At 47.3% G+C, this 16,987-nt stretch overlaps 1 protein-coding gene across 1 annotated transcript in view; it reads left to right on the top strand.

The window, feature by feature from the left end:
* The window catches only part of whrnb (whirlin b), a 37,498-nt gene extending 21,632 nt beyond the window's left edge, over positions 1-15,866 (top strand). Inside the window, exons 4-12 of the mRNA XM_030359721.1 lie at positions 1,356-1,654; positions 3,520-3,556; positions 8,461-8,646; positions 9,230-9,409; positions 10,630-10,704; positions 11,024-11,927; positions 13,111-13,313; positions 14,445-14,576; positions 15,586-15,866. Of these exons, the coding sequence (XP_030215581.1) occupies positions 1,356-1,654; positions 3,520-3,556; positions 8,461-8,646; positions 9,230-9,409; positions 10,630-10,704; positions 11,024-11,927; positions 13,111-13,313; positions 14,445-14,576; positions 15,586-15,762 (2,193 nt within the window). The 3' untranslated portion in view covers positions 15,763-15,866. The remainder of the gene's footprint in view (positions 1-1,355; positions 1,655-3,519; positions 3,557-8,460; positions 8,647-9,229; positions 9,410-10,629; positions 10,705-11,023; positions 11,928-13,110; positions 13,314-14,444; positions 14,577-15,585) is intronic.
* The last annotated feature ends 1,121 nt before the right edge of the window (positions 15,867-16,987 follow it).

Raw genomic sequence — 16,987 nt, 5'->3', positions numbered from 1 at the left:
GCATACTTGTGTGCATTTGTGTTAGGTGTGTACCTGTGTGACGATAAAGGTTTCTCCTGAGAGTTGGGCTTTGTCCTTGGTTGTTATGCGCCATTGGATTTTGAAGTTGAAAAGTTAAGCACTTGTGTTTGTGTGTTTGTGTGTGTGTGTGTGAGAGAGAACGTGTGTGTGTGCGTGTGTTTTTGGTTGTCTGCCTGCATGTGTGCGTGTGTTTGTTTGTGTGTGTGTGAAGGGGGGGGGGGGGGGGTAGCCTAGGTCTTGAAGAGAAATAAAAGAAAACCTTTTATTGGGATTCAGTAAATAGGCCTCTAGCTCAATCAGAGGAGGAAGACTTTACAACAGCAGGATATTTCACTGCCGACTTACTAGCAGAAATAAGTATTGCCTCATGTCCTTGTTCTATTATCCAAAATAATGATTGCCAGTTGCAACATGTTTAAGAGCGTTCTCCTCTGTGGTTTGGAAGTGTTGTCGTGAGATTGTATCAAGGAAGGTATAGAGCTATTGATTGGAGCAGAAACGAAACGATGTGAGAACACTAACAAAACACAACACAATAGTAATCAGGAGGACTGTGTGTGTTTCTGATGATGATAGCAGAGCGTAAACTTTGACGATGAAAATGATAGTGATCCCAATAACAGAACACAGGGCTGTTTGTGATTTTTAGAAGGATCTCCTGTATTTTCACTTTCCCATGGTGGCTGAAGCTATGCCTTGTAGTGAAGGCAGGTTCGATTTCCACCTACAGTCCTATACTAGGCCTACATGGTATTCTTCTCTCCTCAGCGTTGTGTCTGTAAAGGCATAACGGATGTTTATTTATTCATCAAATGATGCAGCACAACAACCTTTTTTGTAGCTGCTCCAATTCTTGTGAGTTTCCATTGTCCTCATGCTTACTTCTAAGTAACCATATTGAGTCCCTATCTCCCTATACTGCCTCTTTTCTCTCTCTTTTTCTCAAGAGGCAAGATTAGACAAGCTGTATTGATATGGAAATCGTACATTTATAATGAAAAACTAGAAACAATGAAATTCAAAGCATACAAAACAATGGAAACTTAAATGGTAGGTTGACAGATATACAGTGAAAAAGTATTGGGCTCAGACTATATATCAGAAAAGTGATAGCATTGTAGTTACGGTTGTCAAATATCTCTTCTCTGTGTCTCTCTCTCTCTTGATATATCTTTGTCTCTCTCTCTCTCTCTCTCTGTCTCTCTGTCTCTCTCTCTCTCTCTCTCTCTCTCTCTCTCTCTCTCTCTCTCTCTCTCTCTCTCTCTCTCTCTCTCTCTCTCTCTCTCTCTCTCTCTCTCTCTCTCTCTCTCTCTCTCTCTCTCTCTCCGGTGCAGGTGGGCGATCAGATCCTTGAGGTGAACGGGCGGGGCTTCGTGGCCATCTCCCACGACGAGGCGGTCCACATCCTGAAGACGTGCGTCCGTCTGCGCGTCCGGGTGCGCGCCGTCGGACGCCTGCCGCACGCGCGTACCGCCGTCGACCACACCCGCTGGATCAGCAACCCCGCCGCCGCCGAGGGCCCCGACGCCGTCGCCATGACAACTGCTGCCGCTATGACAGTAGCCAACAGCGGCGGACGGAGCCCCGACGTCATCGCCGGCGCGGGCGGTTCCGGCCCCGCCCCGTTGGTCCGGTGAGAACGCCCCAACTTTATTAGTATAGCCCGGCATCACACCTCAGTGACACAGTCTGTAATAACCCCCCTGATTCCCAATGCTGGGAATACAGGGTCTCAATGTCACAGAGTTCCTTCACGTTAATCTGGCTGTCGGTCTGGCAAAACAAAGCCCCACTCGCCCTTCCCTGCTTCTCAACCAATCAGCGGTCAGCAGCACACTGCAACCTCTGCAGAGAGAGGTTGCATGTCTTCGCACATGTGTAGGTCCACGGCTGGCAAAAAAGGGTGTGTGTACAGGTCGGTTTGCGGAGCATAAGGACACCTCCTTGGAGGGAAGCAACCTTAAGAAGGAACGATGAAGAGGGTTCCCTGCTTCCAGGGATGTTGAGGAGTCTATAATGTTCATTAGGGTTACGATAAAGTGACCATAATACTCCAACAGAGGGTCGTTTTGTATTTTTATGGTTTGATGCTTCCTCTGCCAAATTGCCAGTCCCAGAGAGGTATTTCAACCCACAACCTTGCGTGATTCATTTGAGCATTATCTTGCACATGGACACCATCTGAGTGGACCCGCTGCATTAATCTTTAGCCAGTGTTGATACGCTAGGAAGATCTGGATTAAAGGCTGGAGTTATTCTTAACTGGATCATAAAGGTCCAGCGTTGCAGTTACAGATGGATCATAACACCCCGCTTTATTATGCTGATGAGGAGACAGAGACCTCTCTCTCTCTCTCTCTCTCTCTCTCTCTCTCTCTCTCTCTCTCTCTCTCTCTCTCTCTCTCTGTCTCTGTCTCTGTCTCTGTCTTTGTCTTTGTCTTTGTCTCTCTCTCTCTCTGTCTTTTCCTCTAACTCTCTCTTTCTCTCTCTCTTGCTTTCTCTAGCCCTTTCTCAATCTCTTTCTTTCTTTCTTTCTTTCTTTCTTTCTTTCTTTCTTTCTTTCTTTCTTTCTTTCTTTCTTTCTTTCTTTCTTTCTTTCTTTCTTTCTTTCTTTCTTTCTTTCTTTCTTTCTCTACTGCTCCCTTTCTATCTAAACCTCTGTCTCTCTCTCTTTCTTTATTTCTCTACTGCTCTCTTTCTATCTCTAACGCTCTCTACCTTTCTGTACCCCTGTCACTACCCTCTCTCTTTCTCTCCCTTTTTCTCTCCCTTTTCCCCCCTCTATCTTTCTCTCAGTCTATCACCCATTCCCCTTACCTCTCTCATTCTCTCTCCCTCTTTCTCTCGCTCACCACATGCCTCTATCTCTCTTTCTTGCCCCTCTCTGTTTGCCAGCTCTCGCTCTAAAGACATAATGAAGGAGGACCTCATTGAGGACAGTGCCAGGTATGCATTTCCTCTCCTCTTGGAAAGGCTACAATATGGCCGCTCAGCATAACAGAGCCGTCACCTCCATTCTGCCCGAGGTGTTCTAGAACGGCTTTGAACTTGCAACTCGGCATTCATGATTTAAGAATGCTGGGAACGTATGTATTATATTGAATGTAAAGTTACATTTTATCATTATCATTGCATCCCATTGTGATTCTAATTTGCCCTTCACTGTGTTTTGGTTGTTGCATTATAAATACAATTCCAGCCGTGAGGCCTCATTTTGCTTTATGATTCTAAAACCGATGTCTTTACACATGAATAAGTCACAGTACCCTGTGGATTATAGTGGGGGAAACTATAGGAAAGGGAACCCAAACTCAGAAAAGCTAGAAAAAGCGTATGGAACCCAACCCTGCGATCAATTCCAACCATTCAGAACTATTGCTATAGGTAGAATAGGTTAACTATAGGTTGCAGACGCAACAACAATTTCAGTCAATCATAATTAGACAAATATATTAGTAACATAATACTGATTGTAGCATGTTTCTTTTTTTCCCTCAGACCCACCTCGGCCCAGAGCACCGCAGCACTAGCGAAGGTGAGACAAAACCCAGCCCTCTTACACACTATGAAGACTGTGTTCCACTCCATCTTTTTGATGTTAATTTCCTCCTCTCGTCAGCCATTCATCTTCACGCATTGAGGAGAAGATATACGGCCTGCCAGGCCCTGCTCTTTAGAATGCATCGCACTGAACGATGAGCCGTGCCTTTCAGTCCAAGACAAACACACAAGATGTTTAACTTGAGTGAGGCCTCACTTGCCGTAATGCGTTGGACATTTCTCACAACCGGCGGTGATCGGAATAATAATATCAGAATAAACAACCACGAGATACAAAGAAAGAACCAACGTTTGAAAAGGAGGCAAGCAGTAAGCAGACAGGTTACAAGCCTAACATAACTAACAGACAAAAGAAGGAACGGAAAATTATTTTCACAGAATCCAAAGCGACATCCAGTGAATTCAGCAAGAAGCTATTAAGGAGCAGGTAGGGGTTAGGGTATTTTACCTAGTGATACAGTCAGACTATCAGGGTTTGAACCCAAAACCTTTTGGCTGGAAGTAGAACACCCTATGCCAGGTCCAATCATGTTGCTAAAAGTCAGGAGCAAACAGCCGATGCTGTGATCGCCCGCTCGAATCACCGCAGAATGTGTGTGTCCAGGTGGCCTTGGTGATGTTCATGCGCTACTTCAAATCAACAAGAGATTGTCCAATAGGTAGGTGAAATGTGCCTCGGTACTTCAATACAAACTTTCTATTCAGGGACCTGAATGCCAAGCATGCAGGTTTCCCCTCTGTAAACACACCGTATTATCAGTTTACCTCACGGCTAGCCTTGAAGCGGCCCTTTCCGTCTCGGCAGGTGGTCTTTTTGCTAGCGTCTACTCTCAGCTCCACTCCCAGCTGGCTGGCTGAGACTTCAGTAGGAGGAGATGGCAGCTGTTTTAAACCCCTGCCTCCCTCTCTTATCATATGCTGTGCACACCCTCCACCCAGCCTTCTACTCGCTCTGTTATAAGCACAGCGGCTCGAATGGGATGAATATTTTAATATCTAATATTGTTTGCGTTTGCGAACTGTAACACCACTCTCTCACTCATCCAGAGACTCCATTAACAACAGAGGAAGACTCAACGCGCCAATGCTAAGTAGCGTCGGCCCACCTCGAAGTTTGTACTGCCAGGGGAGAGTTTGAGTGTGTGTGGGGTTAACGTCATTCCTGGTCGGGAGAAAATCGAGGGTTGTCGATGGAGAACTAACTAATTAACTCCCCCTTGGTGTATCAGCAGAGGCGATGAAACACAGGGGCTGAAAACACAGTAGTGTAAACACAGGGTTTGTGCGCCGGGTGACTGATGACCACTGAAATGCAAGAGGCCCAGAAGAAGTGTGTGTTCTTGGAAGGCAGCTTTAGAGGATTTATGTGTTAGTGTGGTGTGTGTGTGTGCGTGTGCGTGTGCGTGTGCGCGTGTGCGTGCGTGCGTGCGCGCGTGCGTGCGTGTGCGCGCGCGCTTTCCAGTGTGTGCCACATACTACAGACACACACAGAGACACTAACGCAGAGACACACGTTTGCTAAGACCTTAGAAATAAGTGCTTGTTGAATTCCTATGTAATGGTGATCAAGGAGATTTATGGAAAATGCAGAGAATTACCTTTTGTTCATCAATTTAGATTCATCAACGTAGCAACTATTCACATTTCAAAAGGAAAGCACTAAAGCAAGAAAGGAAGGAATGGACGGAGGGGTTGTGGATGTAGGAAGCCTCTAGTATTCTTTGCTTACTTTTCATCTAGCAGTTGTTGAAATAATTAACAACACCCCCTATCTCCGCACAATCTTCCTTTAACGCTGGGAGCCAGCGGGAAAGACTCGGATAACCTTTGAAGGAGCCTGAGTGGATCTCAAGATGTGTGTGAAGAGCACTCACTGCGTCACCCTCTGCTGATATAAAGTGGTCGGGACACAAACTTATTTTGCTGCCAGAACTTACAACAACGTGTGATTAATGAGCTCAAATATGACATGTTACCAGTCAAATGTTTTTTAAGTTACTGTGAGTAATCATTTGTGTACACCTATACACAATATAATACAGTGTATACTGTATTAGCTGCCGTGGCACCCTAATTAAGTACTATCTCATCTTATAAATACAAAACAAATCTGTGCTCTGAAATAAAATATGAACAGACTCAGAAACACATGATATATGCAAATAGGAACAATGCATTAAAGAATTCCTGGTCAAAATGAAAGGTTAAATAAGGTTAAATACAGGTTGCGTCATGAGGAGGTTCACTGTGTGGTGGATGTCTGGTTTAAGCAATGCACTTAATGCAAAACAGGTGTGCATACTCACACAGAGTCTAATCAGTCTGACTTGTGCCAGGTGAGGCTTTTGTGCGTTGAGTAATACGTGCACACGTGTTAGACCAGCCATCCCCACATAAACTCGGGAGATCTCCTACATGCAGCATGGAACACCTGCTGTATGCTCAAGCTCTGCAATGACGCGGTTTCATCATCTATACCCTGCGTCCGGGATTTGGAGGAGCCCAGTAAGAAGCCACCACCTAGGTGGCCTGTACAGATGACATTGCTACACTGGCCCCCAACCTGGGGCCTCTCTCGGCCAGGACAAAGGGTCAGCACAGGGTGCAGAATTCCAATAAAACTGCAATGCATTATTGCAATTCTTGTGGGACGCAGTGGATCTTATTAACCTCGCGGTCATCTTGGTTCCAACTTGGTTTGAAATTCAAGCTGGGTGGGAGGGGAACTGAATACTGAATTCCCCCCCAGCTAGCATTTGAGAAACAAGATGGCGAATAACAATAAAAAGGAACGGACTGCATTTTAAAGAGAGCTTATGTGTGACTTTTACCCCCGGGCGATGGCAACCAGAACTCCACCATCTCGTTAGGAAAACAGTTTGGGAGAGGGGAGGCGGGGTCCAGTTCAAGCAGGAACCCCCCCCCGGGTGTCCTCTCAGCGTTACCGCATTGAGTCCAATGTCGCAGTCTTCTGCCAGACGCTCCGGAGCCGAAGGAGAAGGTCACTGCAGAAAGGGGGGGGGGGGGGGGGGGGGGATGGGCGCCAAACTCGCCGGACCGGGGAAGCTGCCTCTGCCTCCCGTTTGGCACGTACCTCGAAGCAGAGATTGCTATTGCCGCCACCCCGCCCCCCCCTCTCCCTCCCTTCCTCCTCCTCCACTTATGTCCTTAGTAGAATGTGCCTGGGTGGCTCCAAAAGCGCCCTGTCAGATTCTATCACAGAGGAAATGGTTCTACTTTGGGAGGCAGAGTGCGTCTAAGCTCTGCTCTGCGCGCAGAGAACCCCTGGTAGGTTGTAACGAGGGGTGACACGGCAGTTGGTCTAAGAGGGGATGTGTGCCCTGGATGTTCTTCTTAAAGGAATTGCATTTTAACATCATCCAATCCCATTCATTCTATTGACTTTGAGGTTAATCAGCCCTTACACGGGATAAAGTTGTTTCTGGGTTAGAATTTAATTTTCGGAAAAAAGTGGCTTACGAAGGATCAAAACACTGTGATTCAATCATGGCAACAGCACTAAGCACAATATATATGTATATGTATACATGTATATATGTATATATATATATATATATATATACACACATATACATTGTGTATGGTGCTGTTCTCGTGATTTTTCATGAATGGACAAGTGTATCTGATTGTATATACCGACTGGTCCATAGTCTGGTCCTTGTCCACAGATCCTCCCCAGGGGCACTATACCAACTGGTAGGTCCATGTATCCATCACACATCTGGGTGGACACTCCCACATCTCCTCTTGTGAAAGGGTACATTTAAACATGGCTTTTAACGATGAAGCAACATCACATCTGGTGGTTTCAAACCCTGCATCTTCTTCATGCGTTCACATCCCACAGAGAGAACCTGCTTCCAAGGAAGAGATGTCCGATTCAGTTACATGGATTTGGCTGCGAGTGCGTCAGTTCTGTGAGAAAGGGAAAGGATTTCCAATAGTGGCGAATCGATTTTTCTTCTTCTCGTCTTCATCTTCTACTCGCTCCACGGACTGACGCATACACCTCAGAGGAAGATATCAGGAATTATGTTTCGTTAGTAGGAGGGACCACAACTGAGCTGACTGCGTGTTATCCGATAACGCTCAGCAGTCTCTCCCAGCCTGATGGCACATTGGAAAGGGTGAATTCAGCTCTGTCCACCCTCACGGGCCAGCGTCTGGTCCCCATCCTACAGTATTATTAACTATTGATTTCTCAATGCGCCCAGCAAATGGGGTCATGGGATTTGTAATTATTAAGCCTCCATCTCCATGTCTGCGCTTCTTCCTGATCTTCGTCTGCCTGAGGATTCTTAACCTTTTTTTTTGCTCCTCTTACGCTGGCTTGAGGAATGCTTATTTATGGATTTGTTGTCCCATTCATCACCAGTGTTTTATTCCATCATTACCGACTCCACCAAAAGGGAGCATCATGCATTTATGTGTTGACATTTTCTCTCCAGTTGATGAGTTGTTTATTTGATTCCCAAAATTCCCACAGAACTCCAATTGTTTGCACTTTTAGTGCAAGCAATTGGCCGGCCCCAGCAGGGAGGTCGTTTATATTTGGGCTTTACGCTGGGTTTTCGGAGCAGCTGAAAACCAGTTGAGCCAAAGGTAACAGAGTGGGTTTGAAGTGGTGCCGTTCTTTTGCGCCATCAAACTTTTTCCTGTCAGGTAATTGGAAAAATGGAAAGGAACCAGGCCATTTATTGTGAAAATATGTGTGTGGAAGTGTGTGGAAGTAACTTGTGTCTTCTCTTTTTTCCTAACCTTCCTCTGCCTCTCCATTTTTCTTTTCATTCATCCATCCTCCGCTCACTCATCCATGCATCCGATCATCCCCCCCCCCCCACGCCCTGGTCCTCCTAGCCCTCAGCGTGTAGGGCTCTGGGGCCCCCGGGTCCCCAGGTGAGTCTGGAGCAGCAGGCCTACCTCCTCCTGACGGACCTGGAGAGACAGACCATGGCCTACTACCTCCAGGAGTACCACAATGGACACATAGGGGTGGAGCCGCTCACCATGGCCCTGTTTGAGCTCTTCAACACTCACGCAAAGGTACGCCAACCCTAAACCAAGCAACCTGGAACCTGATACCTATGTTTAACTCTCTTTAACCTCACACCTACACTCAATGATCTCTGTCCTCATGCCTACGCTTATCCATCTCTGACAGCATACCTACACTTAACCGTCTCTAACATAATACCTAAACGAACCATCTCTGACATCATACCTACACTGAACCATTTCTAACATAAAACCTGAACTAACTATCTCTAACATCATACCTACACTTAACCATTTCTAACATAAAACCTAAACAAACCATCTCCGACATCATACCTACACTTAACCATTTCTAACATAAAACCTGAACTACGTATCTCTAACATCTACCTACACTTAACCATCTCTAACATAATACCTGAACTAACCATCGCTAACATCATACCTAAACAAACCATCCCCAGTTATTGGACGATGCCGGGATGGTTGTACGTCTGTGTGAATAGGACTGGACCAAGCGAAAACTTGACGGAAATTCTCAAAATCAATCCTGATGGACCTCTGGCTGGTCAGTCTTTGTGGGTTTATTGTTCCCATGGGCAGATGTTTATCAGGAAGCTGTTTGTTCCAGTTGTCCATGATGTCGGAGGTGCGGTCGCTGGTGGCTCCCCAGGATCTGGAGGTCTACGACGGGCATGTATTGCGCCGCGAGCGGGAGGCTCACAGGGCCTGGCATGGAGGCCTTGGGTCTTTCCACCCACAGGCCCACTATGGCCTTGCGACCAACGACGGACATGTCCACTTCTCCAAGGTATTGGCCTTATTCCCTTATTCCCCTAGCGGCCACATACAGTTCACCCACCAAGGTAGCTTTTAGAATCCAGATGGCCACTACATGAAAAAGAGAAAAGTTGATTGTGAACATAGTGTGGTCTGAATTTATTCAAATTGACACTTTATTTAGCAGCAGACTCGTTTATTCAAAGCGACCTACCAGTGAGGACCATCAAAGCATACAATCGTTATAGTGCTGCACAACAAAGTTTGAAAACAACTGGAGAGAGAGTGAAGAGTAGCTAAAGGAATTTCTGTGTATTTTCAAAGTATTATCATCTTATCATCAGGGGGTCACGTCTCTATGGTTCTTAGATGCGAGGAGCATCTCCCCAGAAGTCCATTTAAAACTAAATGAAGAAGTGATGTTTGTTTGTTTTCTGGTAAATGTTTCTTTCCTGATCTGGGTCTATATAATGTTTCTCTCTGTCAGCTGGATTAGGATTTTTGTCGTCTTTGAGCTTAACCACATTAGAAGTAACGCATATATAATCATGATGATTAACCTCTATGCCACTGTTTCATACACATTTTTTATGCAATTGTCAAGGGCTTAATCTGTTGATTATGCTTCACCAATGTTCCAAACATTTCGACCGTGTGTATGGGTACCTGCGTGTGTGTATGGATGAGAAGAGAATTTTTTTTTCAGTGTTTGAGTCTCATCACTGAAAGACAATTCCACATGATGTCCTAGGGAGTGTTTGACAGGGATAAAGCGACAGAAGACTCTTTCTAGCTGGCCAATGCTGTTATTGTATATTTTCTTGTGTGTGTGTGTGTGTGTGGATGCTGTTTTGGTTGGATCCTGCTGGCAGTACAGCTTGCCCTGGTGTTTGTGTAATCGTCTGTAAGGACATCTTAATTATCATGGTTGAAAAATAACCACAACATAGCTAGTTGCAGTTAAATGATAGTCACTTAGTGCCTCATTAGGAACCAACCGGAAGGTGTTAGTCCATGTTCCTCCATACTTTGTATGGCTGGATACAGACTGTGTACCCTGGATTTACTTAATTATTTTAATTGTTCTTGATGTCTATGTAGCATACAAAGTCTACCTCATTCCCAAAGGAAATTACAATTGCATCGTATAATTTGACGCTTTCCCTGTTCAATGTTCATGATCATTGATAAACGTCAGTTATTGCCTCTTTATCATCGCTGTTTTATGTTCTTTATCTGCCTCTCTTCTAGAGCGATTGCTCTGAGGAGGGTAAGATGGAGCACAGTGAGGCAGCGTGTTTGATGGCCCTGCAGGATGTGGTGCTGGTAGGGGCTTTGATTTGATCATTGCATGTGCTGCATGTTTTTGATTATGATGTGAATGTGTTAGCTACATTCATAGCTGTGCCATTTTCAGACGCAAGCTAAAACAGTAAATGCTGGGAGTTGACCACGGTTGGGGACGGGGGGAGACAAAGCTGACCAGAATAAAATAAACAGAATAATAAATTATAGTATGATGTAAATAATGGTGTAATGGTGTAAATAGCCGCAGTACAAAATTTGCATTATGCAGGATAATGTATTTTAACATGTCTAAATGTTTTTGAACGTGCTTATTTTAAATGTATTGCAACATTTACAGGAAGAGGTGCGGCCCTCGTCTGCCTCTCCTCCATGCCAGCACCAGTCTTCAGTGGGCCACGCCCCCCAGGAGCGGGGCCACGCCCCCAAAGAGCGGGGCCACGCCCCCCAGGAGCGAGGCCTCACCAGACGACCCTCTACCCGTCCGGCCCGGCCGGGCTCCGCCTCCAGCATGCTATTCAAGGGCCCCACGCGACTCCTCCAGGACTGCCTCCAACGGTCCCTTAAGGCCCTTCCCTCCCACACCCCAGCCCCAGCCCCCGCCCCGGCCCCCACCCCCGCCCCCCAGCAGTCTCCGTCGGCAACGGTGGGCGAGCCGTCCCGCTGCGTCTGCCCCGGTCCTGGCCCGACCCGGCTCCAACCGGACCCCGCTCCCCAGGGCTCCCTCCCGGCCCACACCCGGCACAGCAACCCCCAGCTCCACCTCGCCTCAGAGCTGGACCAGCACCAGCTTCAGCACCTCTACCTCTACCACCACCACCACCACCCCCACGCCCACCACCACTTCCCCTACCCCTCGGCCCCGTACCAGGCGGGGCCCGACGCGGGGGTCCACACCTGCCCGGGGTTCCTGTACCGCCGGGACCCCTCCGGCTCCCCCGGCACGGAGGCCATGGCGCCCGCTACACAGAGGTCCGCGTCCTACGAGCCGTTGTCCAACTCCTCCTCCTCCTGCGTCCTCCAGACCAGGTCCGCGTCCTCGTCCAAAACGGTGTCTCCGATGCCGTCCCCCCGGCCCTCGCCCCACCTCTCCCCCTGCCCGTCCCCTTGCCCCTCGGTGGTCATGGCCACCCCGCCCCCTTGCAGCCCGGACCGGTCCTGCTCCCCGGCCCTCCTGCAGAGGGGGTCTGCCACCGCCGTCGACGCCAACCTGCTGTCAGCTGAGTGCCGGCCCCAGCAGAGAGGTAGGTGCACGGCTGGAACTCGTTCCCGCAGGCGTTCTCATCTTACGACGGAGACCTTTGAACAAAAGGGGGGTTTCAAGTGTTTCAACTTCCGAGCATGCTTTCGGAGGGAGTGTTATCTGTTTCAGTTTAGCAGGGTTTGGCGGCAAGAAGGGGAAGGGGGGGCGATTGGGGGACTTCCGAGAGAGGGATATATGTTTCCTTTACACGTTTCAGATACTGCATGGAGGGTGGTTCTCTTTGTGGTTGAGACCACAAAGAGAACCACCAGGTGTTTCACAACCCTTTTTTGGGGCCATGCCCTCGTTTTCAGGGCACAAAAATGTATGCATCTAATATCTCGGTCATGATTTTACGCAGACAACATCTGCCTGTAATGTCAATGTCCCAGTGGACGGATTCACATGACGCCACACATATTAGATCATCCATGGCCCCTGATGAGCCATTCGTCTGTCTGTTCATATTCAATGGACCTTACGGGCATTTCCATGTTATCCTTTAAAAACAAGCTATGAAATATCTAAGGCGTTTAAGCCAGCAAATCTCTGGTGACAACATTTGCACCTGACTCCAAGATTGGGAAACACTGGTTTATTCCATAGGCTTTAGGGTTTATTTGTGTTGATGCATCTGGTTTTGTATCGGTGTACGCTGTAGCCAATATCTGCCCTGTGTTAACGAACATTATACTTGCGTCGATACTTTTTAATTACCCTTGAGAGGGACCTGACAGGACATGAACAGGGTCGGCTGTTGACGGATCGCAGCAGATATTACAGTTCGCTATAGAAATATCACTGTACTCTTTGGGAAGTCCCTTGACAGTGAGCTTTTCTGGGCTCTAAGTCCTATCATTTCATTGCTTCGCGTGGTCGTATTTTAGTGCAGAATGGCAGTGAGCTGTCAAGGGATGAATGCATTGTCCCTCTAAAGAATGTATGCGCAGGGCCATCCATGCGAGTTAGTTTCAGTGAGACCTTTCTGTTTGACCGAATGTCGAAGCATCAAGGATTTATCGCGAATTGGTTTACTGTTTAATGTAGCATACTATCATTTAGGAATTGTCCCATTACACTTTAGTTCCACAAGTATCACCAAACATTATGGTCGCCAGAGTGTCCATCTGCAAGGATCCCGGAGGTTTGGTTCAGAAACCAACCCTGTTCAAACCTCCGTCCAGGCGCCACGCTGTCTCAGCTGTGGGACAGCGGGCAGACGCTGAGCGAGGACAGCGGCGTGGACATCGCCGAGGCCGGGGGGGTTAGTAAGGACGGGAGCCCCCGACCCTGTAAGAGCCAGCCGGGACCAGCGCCAGGGGAGAGGCACCAGGGGAACCAGGGACCCCCGACCAACGGCCCCAACTCCCTGCACGCCCCCACACAGGTAAGGCCGAGAGGGGACCTGACACACCCCATGGCGACGGCAAGGGGTCTTTAGGAAATGAACTGTTCAATTAAACCACATGATACTAAATCTTAGTTATGAAACTATCGTCTGGTTGGCCAGACTTTTGTTCTTTTTTTCCGGTTCTGATGGTTAATGAAGTCGCGAACCTTGGCCCTACATAAGAATCGACGCAAGAAAGAAAGAGTGTGAAGCACACTTAAAATATGACTTTAACATCTCTCGGCGTGCTGAAAAAGATACATGTGGTTAGGCCGCAGGTAGGAGTCATAGATTCAGCAACACCAACAAATGAACCAAAATAAATGAAGAGGCCCCCTTCATTATAACAATAACAATTGATTTGAGGGCGACAAATTGTCACACGCGCCTGAGACGCATTGTGGGTAATTGCAGCATTCAGCACAGCAGACCTCCGAGGCGCTGACACATAACAGACATTTAGTCCCAATTAATATTTTCACTTCGTATTGTGTGAATTCAAAAGGGCATCTAATTACATCAGAGATGGGACATGGGACTTTTCACATAAGGTCGCTGTGTACACAATTTGCCTGCATTGTTGATGTTTCAACCCAAACAGCTGATATTCTTATCACTGGTTCAGGTATATATGAAAAGGGAATATGGAATATTATTATAGTGTCTAAAATATTGCATTTCAAAGGTTGAAAATGTCTGGAATTTTATTTAGCTTTTTAGAGCAAATATTTTGTGAATGACTGACTGGTTCACTAAGAAGCAATCAGACTAACTAACTGAATTACTAATTCTAAATGACGTTCTCTCTCTGGCTCTCTGTCTCTCTCTCTCTCTCTCTCTCTCTCTTTCTCTCTCTCTGGCTCTCTGGCTCTCTCTCTCTCTCTCTCTCTCGCTCTGGCTCTGGCTCTGGCTCTGGCTCTGGCTCTGGCTCTGTGGCTCTCTGTCTCTCCATCTCTCTCCATCTCTCTCCATCTGTCTCTGTTTCTTTCTCTCTCTCTCTCTCTCTCTCTCTCTCTCTCTCTCTCTCTCTCTCTCTCTCTCTCTCTCTCTCTCTCTCTCTCTCTCTCTCTCTCTCTCTCTCTCTCTCTCTCTCTCTCTCTCTCTCTCCCTCTGCCCTGGGGTCTGCAGAGTGGGTCGGTGGTCTCTCTGCTGGCCCCCTCCACCCTAGTTCGCGTGATGAAGAACACCAGCACCCTCGGAATTGCCATTGAGGGCGGAGCCAACACACGGCAACCGTTGCCACGCATCGTCACCATACAGGTGAGGGTCCGAGGGAACGCGCTGAGGAATCCCTCTTGGCAGATGCTTGGGCACCACTCGGCTGCGAGTCAAACATCCCAACTTCACAAACACCCTTGAATAACGCATAAAAAAAAGATGTCTGCAGATATTTAGTAGATGCCTTTATAATGAGCATGTACAGTTATGAGCATGCTCCTGAATCCTTTCACACATCCTTTCAGATTTAAATAAATGTTTGGCCCCTGCTTAAGCCATTAGGGTTATCACCTGTCCACAAAAATACATAAATACCCTGGTTTACAGATGTATTTCTTTTTATATCTATATTTCTACGTATCGAAATGTTGGAACATTCCATTAAGGGTTATTATTAGCTTTGTTCTGCGGACCACTTAGCGGCTAATGGAGGTGGAGGCTGTTAGCAGGGTGAGGAGAGGTGAGCTGGAGGTGGGCAGCTGGAGGGAGAGGAGAGGTCAGACAGGCTGTCTCCGGGATGTTTGCCTCGGCCGCCGCAGACGGGAAGAGGGCGTAAGCGGAGGGCAGACACGGTCGGCTCTGAGGAGACGCGTCGGGCCGGCTCTGTTGACCAGCTGTCTACCTCCAGGAGGGCGGAGCGCTGGAGCTGCCCGAAGCCTTTTGTTTTCAACCTCCTCCCTCCCCCCCCCTCTGTCTCGGGCTCTCTCGCTCCATCTATCTCTCTCAACACACGCACACGCACGCACGCCGGACATACACACACACACACACATACACATACATGTACAGGTTAAAGTACACACACACACGCAAACACCGCTACACACAGGGGCACGCATTCACACGGGTGAACGCATACTTATCACACACTCTTGCACGCACACCTTTTCATCAACCTCAACCTATCTGTTGTTTTGTCTGTTATCTTCCCTGGGCTTTTAACTCTTATCTCTTGTGTGTTTTCCTTCCTTCTGCTTCTTGAATATCTCAATATCTGCTCTTCCCACCATACAACACCACTTTCACTCCGTCTACACTTCACCCCCTCCAGAAGGGAGGCTCCGCCCACAGTGGCGGCCAGCTGCGGGTGGGTCACGTGATCCTGGAGGTGAACGGCGTGTCGATGCGTGGCCGCGAGCACCGGGACGCGGCGCGGGTCATCGCCGAGGCCTTCAAGAACAAAGACTCAGACCACCTCGACTTCCTGGTGGCAGACCCCGACGTCTAGCCGCTCACGCTCATTAAAGAAAAGAAAAAAAACTAAAACTAAAAATATTACAAACTTGATACAATACCAACATTCTAGGGGTTAAAGGGTAAAGGAAAGTTTAGTTTGCAGGTGGAAATTTGCTGGATGAGTTTTCTTCTTAGCCACGAGATTTGGATTGGTTGAATTTTTGGCAGTTTTCTGTTTTAAAAAGCGATCACCACAGCAGGTTATCTGAGGACGAAAAGAGGGGAAACCGTCGATTCATGAGGCGGATAGAGAATCCATTCAGTGCGTCGTCCAAACCCTCCTACGTTTAGACAATACCAAGCTAGGGCATTTTACTTTCTTATCGTTTCACAAGAACAAAAAAACAACTGTGTCGTCCTCAGCTTGCTCCACCTGGGCAGGCTTTGACTATAAAATGAACACTACCAAGATCCAATGATGAACTATGTTCAGAAATAATGTTAAGCATATCAAACTGTCATCTAAAAGGAATATTAATGTTGCCAAAACTGAAGCATGCTCATTGCTCCGCCTTAAACACCAAATGTATAATATTTGTCCAACTTTTGGCAGAGAATTGTCAATTTGTCAAAGAAAGAAAGAAAGAATACGATCATCAACCATTGGGTATCTGTTAGATTGTCCCTTTCTGGCATTTATTGTAGTAACAAACTGTGAAGAAAATATTATCTGGGTTCTATCAATTTTGTAGAGCTGTTTTGGGACTGGCCTTCCCAGGCCCAGAAAGAAATGCTCAACATAAGTTGATACCACTCTGTGGATTCATTGTTTGTGGGCCTTCCGGGTAGTACACAGATGGACAGTCATCCTACCCACCAGGAAGGGATGTGGTTTACATTTTATAACCTAACCGGTTCTGACGGAACAAGCTGTGCTTCTGCGGAGAGAAACACTGAGTCATCTGTGGCCCATGAGGTTTGACAAATAGGAGGACATCAAGCCATCGCTACGAGCAACCACGCATGAACTCCTTGAGCCTGTCTGGGATTTGTAATTCAGCAAAACAGAACTGTTGACGTGCCAAAGTCATCCTATGCAGCTTCAACAATAAGTGGGAAGGAGATTCACAACACATACCCGTGACCGAAGAAACGTATATTTAAAAGTATTTATTTGCACTGGAAACACGTGATACGATAGAAGTCTATATTTTTGTCGCTATATTATCAGCAGAGTATATACAATCGATGGCTGAACGGTTGGGTCGATCGGATTG

Source organism: Gadus morhua, chromosome 6, assembly GCF_902167405.1.
Source record: "Gadus morhua chromosome 6, gadMor3.0, whole genome shotgun sequence".
Lineage (NCBI taxonomy): Eukaryota > Metazoa > Chordata > Actinopteri > Gadiformes > Gadidae > Gadus > Gadus morhua.
Note: the sequence above shows the minus strand (reverse complement) of the source record. Positions and strands in the feature narration are given on the sequence as shown.